We start from the raw sequence: 11,125 nt of genomic DNA on the forward strand, positions 1-11,125 counted from the left end.
GTTTTGTAATGTGCTGGGCTGTACGCCCAGCACTGCCCTTTTGTGAACCCTTCCTTTGTACAAATGATTTTCCCCCTTTTGAACATGTATATTATGTTTCAATTGAGTCTAAGCTCCTGTTTGATTCACATTCTTTGAAAAAAAATCATTCTTAAATAGTTTGAAATCATTTTAATCATATATTCTTTAATAAAATAATATTGCACACAAATTTAAAATTTTTCTTTATTTTTTAACCACACATTTTTTATTAATATATTATTCAAAAATTCATTTTTATCTAAAGAATGGAGCTCAAACGAGGGCTAAATACAGATGTATCGACGTGGCTTGTCCCATAAATTTTGACACCTTTACATCGACATTGACGTATAAAAATCAGTTGTTGAGTTTTATACATGTGATGTGTCCCTAGAATTGCATGGCTGTAGAAAAGGCCAACTGGGGTTCTGCTAAGCGATTCCTGTTCCAGTGTGAACGAATATGTTAAAAGTCCTCAATTTCGTCTAAACCACTACAAAATTTTCTTGGCATAAGCGACAAAAGAAAAATTAAAATCCTATTTCAACTTTTTGTCATTAAGCTGTACAAATTTTGCATTTTGTAATATCCTTTGGAAAAGTAGTAGTGGCCAGTAAATTCATCCCCACGTTGAAGTAAATCCATATACATCTTTATATTTAATTAATGTGCTTCTATTTGTGCTTAGCAAAAGCTCTGGCGTGCTTCTAATTTTGTTTACCAGAAGCTCGAGATCACGTGTATACCTAAAGAGACGATGTTGTTAGAGCATCTCAATGATGGTGTAATACAGAGATTTAAATCTTCAAAGTAGTCGACAAAAAGTGGATTTAGATATTCCCATTCGAGCAAAATTTGGATTTAGATCTATCTGAATGTAAATGAGAATGCAAAAATGATTTTAAATATACCAATTTATCCTCAATTGAACACCACCATTGTTGGATATGTTCTTAGTATGCTAGACTTAACAATACTGGTAAATAAGGAATTCATTTTCACACGACTAAATAGTACAACAAATCAACATGTAAGATAAATACATCCCAGCTGTAGGTAGTGATGGCCGCGAGCCGAGCTCGAGCTCGGCTTGTTGCTCGGCTCGCCCCCCGAGCTCGTGAGCTCACGAGCCACAAGCTCGAGGGCCGAGCCGAGCCCATGAGCCGCTCGCGAGCTCGTGTTTTGTTTTTTGTTTTTTTGTTTTTTTTTTTTGCCCATTTTTGCTCCTTTTTTAAAAAAAATATTTATACTTTTCACAAGGCCCACGAGCCACTCGTGGGATTGAGCCGTCCATGAACTGAGTTTTAACGAGTCGAGCGACCGAACCAACGAGCCGCTCTGTCCATTTGACATCCCTAGCCGTAGGGCTATATTATTGGTCTGTTTATAAATGCAGTCTTTGCATTGGCACATGTCTTTCTGTGCAAATTTTTTGAGGACCTCCATTCCACTGCTCTTCGATTCTTTTTGAATCCCACTGCCAATATCATTTACTGTAAAACCAGTTCAGGGCCATCTCTTTCTTGAACCTTCTTTATGACAGTGCAAGTACACACCTTTTTTTTGGGGTGGGTTGGTTGGGTAAGTTCACGCTCCATTCAAGTGAATGCAGTTACTATTTGTCGTTTGTCGATATTTTCTAATGGTACTGTAAAGAGTAGGGCACGTTTCTGTACCTGACTGAGTCACTCACTTTATTAAAGATGTTGAGAAGGCAGGCACACTGTAGACTGTAGATAGTACTTTCATCAAAATGTGAGAGGGCATTTTTCTTAGCTTGGTCCTTGTTTGCTTATAGAAATCAAAGATACAATAAAACGAATCTTGAATCGTATTCAAGAAATTTACTTGGTCGAGGGAAAGCATTATTAGCTGCAATAATTGGGCGTAATAGTTTGTGTTTCCTTGCTCGTTTTCGATTATTACACTGGTTTTGTTGCTCTCAGAACTCGTAACATGCCTTAATCCCATATCGAACCGCCAAAATGTAATCTCACCTTCTCGAAACTTTTCTACACAATTATTACTGATCCAGCTATTGCTTTATTACAAAAGAACAAGCTATATAGACACATTAAGTGTCTCTCCAAAAGTTTCAAGAAAAGGAGAGAAGGATAGATCTAATCACTTTTGTGTTAACTATACAATAATTTATGTTGGCCTCAAATCTAAAAGAAATGTGCTTTAATCCAGAAGCCAAAAGAAAGGGGAAAAAAAGTTGAAACCTGAGCAAAAAAAGGTCCCTTGAGCTGGAAAGATAGCTCCTCCTTTTCTGCTTTTTAGCTGTTTGAAGTGTTAAAAAGGCATTGGACTTTATCCAAAAAAAAAGAAAAAGTTTAAAGAAAAAAAAAATAATTAAGAGCCAACCGTGCAGATAGAAAGAGTCGTGCATTACACAGATAATAATATTAATTCCATATGCTTCTCCATGAACAGGAGTTCACTTGTTCTTCAAATCCCCTTATCTACAACTATAAACATACAAAATGGAACAAAAATAATGATTAACTGATTCAAACATAATAAACCTCCCAAAACCAAGCCCTACTACATTCACCAATTTTTATTTCTCATATGTGTTGGTGTTGTAGTTGCAAGAGCCTGAAATACGCTCCGTCCTGGCGGCTGATAAGGTCGGAGTGGCTGCCTTGTTCGACAATACGTCCATCCTGCACAACACCGATACTATCCACCCTCCGTATCGTGGAAAGCCGGTGAGCCACAAGAACAGTGGTTCGGCCTCGCATCAGCCTTTCAAGTGCTTCTTGTAGCACGGATTCTGACTCAGCATCAAGAGCACTCGTTGCTTCGTCGAGTAGAAGGATTGATGGGTCCTTGAGAACAGCTCGTGCAATCGCTATCCGTTGTTTCTGTCCCCCGGAGAGTTGAACTCCTCTTTCACCTACTGGAGTTTTATAGCCTTCGGGCAATCCACTAACAAATGTGTGCACATTTGCAGCTCGAGCTGCTTCGATTACTTCTGCTTCCGTAGCACCATCTTTCCCGTAGGCAATGTTGTCTAAAATGCTGGCCGCAAAAAGTGCTGGCTCCTGCTGCACTAACCCAATTTTCTGTCGGAGCGACTTTAAGTTAAACCTCCGAATATCTTTTCCATCAATCATAACCTTACCAGCCATTGGATCGTAAAATCGCTCGATTAGTGCTATTACCGAACTCTTTCCTGATCCACTCGCCCCAACAAGTGCTTGGCTTTGGCCAACACGGATTCTAAGGCTGAGGTCCTTGAAGACAATCACATCTGGACGTGAAGGATACGCAAAGTCAACGTGACGGAGCTCAATCTCACCACGAATTGATTCAACTGGCTCAGCTTCAGAATCATCAGGATCTATCCCAGTAGAGCGATCAAGAATGGAAAATACAGAGCCAACAGCTTCACCACCCCTTATAATCTCGGGAGCTAGGCTAACAGTTTCAGCAACTGAATTTGCTGTGATAACCAAGACTACGAATACCTTAATGACCTTCGAGAAGGTAGAGACGCCTTTGCTAACAAGGTGGGCACCGTACCATAGGATTAGAGCTTCCGACGCATAAAGTGCAAGTTGTGAAAGACCAAATAAAAACCCCGAAGACTGACTGCGGCGAAGACTTTGTTGTCGTGGCACACGGAGTTCGTGGCAAAACAGAGAAAGGACTTTTTCTTGTGCATTGAAAGCCGCAACAGTCCGAATATTGCTTACTCCTTCCCCCGCAATCATGCTAGTTTTTGCATGTGCCTTGGCCGTGTCTCCAGCAAACCCCTTGAGAGAGAGTTGCTGCATAATTCCAAAACGTTACATAATTGTTTAAATACTATAAATTTAACAAAAAAAAAAAATCTACAATTTCCATAAGAATATCACATTGATATAATTAACTTATTAATTATATAAGATTATTAGCAATGAATCCCTTTACTAGTGTGCGCAAATCGACATTACTAGCAATGATACTTTGTCAGTGTCACCAAATAAAAAGTACACGCAATAGCACACGATGTGGAAGTCTCCAACCATGATAATGCCTAAAGGAACCACTCATAACAAGCATGCATAACACTGTAATTACTAATTATTGCCATCTCTATGTACTTTTAGCTAGATTCACAAACTAGTCACTCTAAAGCCGAGAGCACAGTGACCGACAAGCCCCAGACATGCCGACAGGCAGGGTGAAGAAAAATTTAAACCAAGCAACGTCCCAAAGTCAGGTTGTGCCACTCTGGCAAGGTCCAGTTTACACTTCTACCCTAGACTGTGGCAAGTTTCCTTATTCTCCTTGCAAAATTCAAACAGTAAAAGAAAAAGAAAAAGTGATTCATATAATGTTGACAGAGCTGTATGCAGATTGAACACGGGATGAGAATCTATGACAGATGAGGTGTGAATATCGAGGTGGACTGAAAGATAATAAAAATCTAGCAATGACCACATGTACCCATATTCAAACCCCACCATACTCTGGTGACTTTGAGTTTCAGAAAAATAATACTCCATTGACGCACACTGCAATGCAGCGTCAGAGCAAGGTGAAATAATTTAACCTGGCAAGTAAATAGTGAAGAGAACAGACAACCTTGTATCTGACACGCGAATATAAATTCAAGAAAGTAGATATCACTCAAATAAGAAAAAGGCAAGAACATTTCATGGTTGATGGGCAATAATAGAATCTTTGATATTTTCTTCTTAACAGCTGCAAGTGTAAACTGGGCAGACACGACACAGTTTTGAGATGGTACGGCGAAACTGAACATTCAAAATTTATTTCTTTTCACATAATTTATTTCGTTTTTTCTTGACACAGACCCACCCAGGCTACAGGTCTCTGAAGCTAAATGAGAATCAGAAACTGCTTAACTGGAGAGAGAGGCCGATGGCAAGGCCCATCAAGGCTAGAATATGATTGTCAAAGAGTTGTGCACTCAAATTTACCCTCTCCTCTCTTACCACCGAGAAGGGAGTGCTTTAGATGGAGTGAGTGATTTAGAAGCCAAGATTCAACCATGTACCATAAAAATTGACGTGCTACCAATTAAATCCTACTTGATGCTACCTGAAATGCACCACCACGTGGTAAATAAGCTTCTGTGCCCAAGTTATCATGACAAAACAAATGTAAGCGGAGCAGATTGAGGGGGATTTACCTGAGCAAAATTGGCTAGGACTAGGAGAGGGAAAGTAGCCAGTATGAGCAATGAGACCCTCCATTCCACTATAAAGGCAACTATGAACGAAGTAAGAAGAGAAGTCATATTCTGCAATATAACAGAGATTCTCTCCGCAATTGCAGATTTTACATCTGCAGCATCGGTTGCCAGGCGGGCTGCAAGGAGACTTGAATTATTCTCCTCCTCATCAAACCATCCAACTTCATTCCTCAAAATTGCTGAGAAAATAAAAAATAAAAATCACTCTGTATTAGAAGCAAAATCCAAGGATTTTTATAAAGTGAGTCCATTGTTGACAAGTGACTAAATTACATTTTCTCAAGATTATTGCCTAAAAATATGTAAGCAACTCCATGGGTACAAAAGTTTAAGAGTCTTATTTTGTCTTCAGATCCTGTATTATGAAGTTGCAATGAAAATTAAATTACAACATTATGTTTAGCACATACAACCAACTAGATTTTATAACCATTTTTCATTTTATATCGTGAAATTGTGCCCGTTAATATATTTGAAACATGCTACGAAAAAAAAAACGCTGTGATGGCTTATACCTGCAAGCATCATCCTCCTCACACGTGTAGTGAGGTTTTCTCCCATGATACTAAAGAAATAGTGTTGGATCAAATATGCCATGACAGCATAAAGACCTGCTCCGATGTAAATAAAAACATATTCCTTGGTCTTTCTTTCCATGCTAGCTGGATTTCTATAGTAGAACACCTCAATCATATTGCTCATCACAATAGCAAAAGTTGGACCTATGAAGCCAGAAAGAACCGATCCTATTGCACCCAAGATGGAGTAAGGCCACTCAGGAGCATTTAGTTTTAGAAGCCGGGAGAAGTATCCAGCAGGGGCAGGATTTTTCCTATCAGTTTCAGCATTTGATACCATCTCTATACGGCCATCAGCACCAGTGCTGTAAGAATAACTCAAGTTTCTTAAACTTCCAGAACGAAGGCTCAGAGATTTTGTTGACAACGAATGACTTAGCCGTGATGAACGTGTACGGCGAGTTGAAGGATTCGAAAAATCTCTGTTTCCTACCATTTCCTGGAATCTAATTAAGGACGCATAGGCCCCAGCTTTGGCAATCAGTTCTTCGTGGCTTCCGGTTTCCACAACTTGCCCTTGCTGTATAACTGCTATAGAGTCCACATTCCTTATGGTTGAGAGACGATGAGCAATGATCACTGTTGTCCTGCCAACCATCAGGCGATCTAGTGCCTCTTGGACAATGCTTTCTGAACCTGCATCAAGGGCACTAGTCGCTTCATCAAGCAGAAGTATTTTCGGGTTCTTCAACATGGCTCTTGCAATTGCTATTCTCTGTTTTTGACCACCAGAAAGTTGGATGCCACGCTCTCCAACCTAGATTTGGATTTAAGTAGTAATTTTAATCAAGATCAAATGAAAACTATGTGAAGAATCGGAAACTAAGGGCATACAATAAAAGCCAAAGTGAGTAAATCACTTAATTCACTGATATCTTTAACTTATGAAAGAATAATAGCATCCTTTGATGGGAAGATATTTCGAACCTGGGTGTTGTATCCATTAGGAAGCAAGGTAATAAAGCTATGAGCATTTGCAGCAGAAGCAGCAGCCTCCACTGTACACGGGTCCCGCAATAATGGCTATCCACTTCCCCAAATGACCAATGTTTCCCTTCTTTACAAGATTATACCGTTGCCTTTAAAAAAATAAAAAAACATATTACGTGCAGGCCACCGGGTATAAATACACATATAGTCGAGAGAAAGCTATATACACGTGTTTGTGTGTGTATATATATCTATATACTAGTAGAGAGAGAACCTTCTCGCTGATAGCATCTTGGACAAGAAGGGTGTCGGTTGAGACACTAAAAACAATATCCCCAGTTCTTGCATCAGTATCAAAGAACCCAACATCCTGTTTCAACACTGCCTCCAAATACTTCTTCCTCAGTGCACTTACTTGCCTTTCCCCAGTGTACATCCAGCATGCAATCTCTGTTAATTACTCCAAAATTAACCCAAAGAATCAAAAAAGGGATACGGAAAAAGAATTCCAGAAAAATAATAAAAAATTAAAAAATAAATAAAAGTGGGGTTTATTTGAAGTTATAGGCCATGTTTGGCACCATTTTTATCAAAATGCATTTTTCTGTCTCTTCTTTTCAACGACACATTCTTTATTAAAATAATATTACACGTAAATCAAAAACTTTTTCTTATTTTTCAACCACACATTTCCCATCAATTTACTATTCAAAAATTTATTTTCACATAAAAATTCCTACCAAACACTCTTTGAAATTAAACGAAAACTAAAGTATAACTTTAATGCAGTGATAGTGATTGAGATGTGTGGTGGGATAATATAAAATAGGCTAATATTTTGGAAATCGACAAGAGAAGAGGAAAAGGACAGAGAGACAGTCCACGGACCACGTGCGACTGATCCGAAGCCATGTTTGAACATAAAAGCTCTCGAAATTATAAAAGATAAAAGATAAAATGCAGATCATAAATCTCACCTGCATAGGATGAAAAACACACTACCAATCCAAGATACACGAAATACAGAGCATACTGCATCCAATATATAAATCAAGAATCAGATCTGGTAATATGGGTTCATCGGTAATGATAAAAATATTAACAAAAATTATATGCATGGAACAAGAAAAGTTGAAACCTTGGATACTTCGTGGGTCATTTGGTGCAAATCCATTTGGTTTTTACCAAACCCGTTAACCATTTCACCGAACAGAAGGAAGAATACGGGCATGGAGGATCCATGAATTATGGCCCCAAGGGTTCCACAAGTCATAAGAACAATATCATATTTATCAGCAAAAGAAAAAAGCTGATAAAATGATAGACTCAGTTCTTTCTTCTTATCTACATCTGGCACTGCTTTACCTTCCGCTGTTTCCGCCATATCCCACAAAGAAGAACAAAAGAAAGTGTAAAAAGCTAGCTCTTTAGAACGTTAGAGCATGAAAATAAGAATCTTGAAAAAAGAGTGGCAGTGGATGAAGAACCAAGTATCATATAAGTTTATTAATTTTAATATATTTTGATGGGCAGAAAGTTAAGAACTCTTCAATGAGAGTGCCAGAAAAAAGAGATAAGAATGACTACGGGGTGGGGGGATGGGGCGGAGGTGTTGCCGGAAAGAGCAAGAAAAGGAAGTTTATCAGTGTTATGACTAGGGGTCAAACAGAGTGGGGAAATGGAAAAGTGCGGTTGGCAAGTTATATTGAAGAAGTGGTCCCGGGTTTCGAGGGGGTGGGGGAAGAGGGGGTGCTTTAGTCATCGGGTTTGTAAAAAGGTTCCTTGTCCATATTAAAGGGAATCTGCCACTGCACACTTTTACCTATTGCATGCTTAGTCTCAAGGATGATAACGAGACGGATTCGAGGAGGAACAAGCATCCTGCCTCTCACTCTATCGAGTAATTTCTTGCCTCTATACCTGCTTCGTTACCATTTTAGGTGGGTCCGGGGCTGGACAGAATCCTGGTCCATTCAATACCTGTTTAATTTTTTTTTTAAATTTTTAATAATTCGTTTTATTGTCTCTATTCTTTAAAGTGAGACAATAATATAATTATTAAATTTTTAATTTATTTATTTTTATAAGTTAAATTATTGAAATATATTTGGTAAATTAAGTTTTTTAACTAGGGGTCAAACAGGGTGGGGAAATGGAAAAGTGAGGTTGGCAAGTTATATTGAAGAAGTGGTCCCGGGTTTCGAGGGGGTGGGGGAAGAGGGGGTGCTTTAGTCATCGGGTTTGTAAAAAGGTTCCTTGTCCATATTAAAGGGCATCTGCCACTGCACACTTTTACCTATTGCATGCTTAGTCTCAAGGATGATAACGAGACGGATTCGAGGAGGAACAAGCATCCTGCCTCTCACTCTATCGAGTAATTTCTTGCCTCTATACCTGCTTCGTTACCATTTTAGGTGGGTCCGGGGCTGGACAGAATCCTGGTCCATTCAATACCTGTTTAATTTTTTTTTTTAATTTTTAATAATTCGTTTTATTGTCTCTATTCTTTAAAGTGGGACAATAATATAATTATTAAATTTTTAATTTATTTATTTTTATAAGTTAAATTATTGAAATATATTTGGTAAATTAAGTTTTTTATTATCTATCATATCTTTTAAATAATCTTATTTGTCATCTTCTATTAGAATTAATGAAATTTCGTGGGGTTTTATATTTAAATAATTGAATTCATAAAAATAAATAAATAAATAAACGAGGTACGGCGGGACCCTTGTTACCCATACCCACACCGGGGGCGAAATCCTCCGTCATCTCCCCAACCCAAACACTCGATTAAGCAAGTATCGAGTTTGATGGATTTTTTTGCCATTCATACTTAGACTTTTGTTTGCTTATAAATATGTGGAGGATATTGATAATTGATTTTCTTATGCTGTAAATTTCTTAGAACTCTAAATTCGGAATGGGGGAGCTCAAGTTTTCTCGTGTCCATAAGTCAAACTCAATTCGATCATACGGCTAATGCAACGCCGGTCCTGGGCACATGCAAATGAGGCCTGTGCCTCAGGCCCAAAATCACAAAGGGCCTATTTTGGCTCAAAGTTTTTTTTTTTTTTTTAAAGAAGGAAAATGAAAAGGAAAATAGTTTTTTCATTAATTCTGAAATTATTGAGATATTTGTTTGTTGTTTTAATATTAAGTTTTAAGTTAATAACATGTTGCATAATATACCATTGAATTTTGTATTTTCGCTGATTTTGGGGGGCCTAATTTTTGGACTTCGCCTCGAGCCCCGAATCACAGGACCGACCCTGGGCTAATGGATCTTATGAACTATAGTGAACTGTAAATGAGCTCATGACCAATTTTAAAAAGGAAAAATTATCCAAAACCATGCTTTTAAAATTTAATTATCATAAATCAGACTAGGGCTAGACAAAACAAAATCAAACAAAACCTAGCAGTTTTTCTTAAGTTAAATATCCGAACAAGTATTTGAATCTAGAATCGACGGGTTCGAACCAAATAATCGAATAAAAATTGAATTTCTCTAATTTTTTAATTAACTTAATTTAAATAAACCAACTTATTTTATTTTTCAAAATAAATTTACTAACTAGTTAATTTAACTCAAACCCAAAAATATGATTTTTCTTATTCTAATTTTCAATTCAAAGCCAACGTAATCAAATTAACCTAAATTTTATCCAAATCTGTTACTCTACCATAAATGTCGTTTCTATTATTCTGGAAAAATCGAATTGAAACTCAACAATGCCTCTTTTATTTATTTTGAGTTTACTATCTTCCCCTTCATGTGATTTTAACAATCAAATCTATGAAAAATTCAGTAAAGAAAAATGCTAAAGATACATAAGATTAAACTACGTTATTTTATAAGAGTTAAGATTGAACATATTATTAATTAAATTAATGTAATTTTGTAAATATTAAAAAAATTTAATTATGATACAGAACCTATGAATCGAATGGAATCAAATTGAACCTAATGGAATCGAACCCGAACAATTCTGTAATTAAATTTGGATTGGATGGTTCCACTTACTAAATATTCGAAAATTTCAGGTCCACTTCGATTTTTATTAGAATTTAACCGAACCAAACCATGTCCAATCCTAAATCAGACCATTAAGAGTTTTATTCAAAAATGAGGTATTAACTATATTTTAAAAATTAAAATATATATTTTTAAATAAAATAACTATTATCAATAACAAACTTCAAAGTTAACTGGAGAGAGAGAATTACTTCCATTTCACCGTCTCCTCCCTCAAGGAAAAACCACCATCGTCGTCATCTCCACACATTATTCAGTTGTTGGACCGCCTCCGTAGTGTTACATTCGTCGGACCCATCTCTTCTTATTTTACAGTATGTCAGCTATATCACTTGGCGCAAC

The 11,125-nt window shown here is 37.2% G+C and overlaps 1 protein-coding gene across 1 annotated transcript; it reads right to left on the bottom strand.

Moving 5' to 3' along the window:
* Window positions 1-2,390: 2,390 nt before the first annotated feature.
* On the bottom strand, window positions 2,391-8,423 carry LOC111397941 (ABC transporter B family member 19-like). Its single transcript, XM_023024904.1, has 7 exons — window positions 7,880-8,423; window positions 7,719-7,773; window positions 6,917-7,191; window positions 6,739-6,834; window positions 5,749-6,568; window positions 5,171-5,412; window positions 2,391-3,800 (listed from the first exon to the last, which is right to left on the bottom strand). Exons 1-7 carry the CDS (start codon window positions 8,123-8,125, stop codon window positions 2,592-2,594), a joined length of 2,943 nt encoding a protein of 980 aa, XP_022880672.1. The 5' UTR covers window positions 8,126-8,423; the 3' UTR covers window positions 2,391-2,591.
* Window positions 8,424-11,125: the final 2,702 nt, after the last annotated feature.

Source organism: Olea europaea, chromosome 7 (genome assembly GCF_002742605.1).
Source record: "Olea europaea var. sylvestris chromosome 7, O_europaea_v1, whole genome shotgun sequence".
Taxonomy (NCBI): Eukaryota; Viridiplantae; Streptophyta; class Magnoliopsida; order Lamiales; family Oleaceae; genus Olea; species Olea europaea.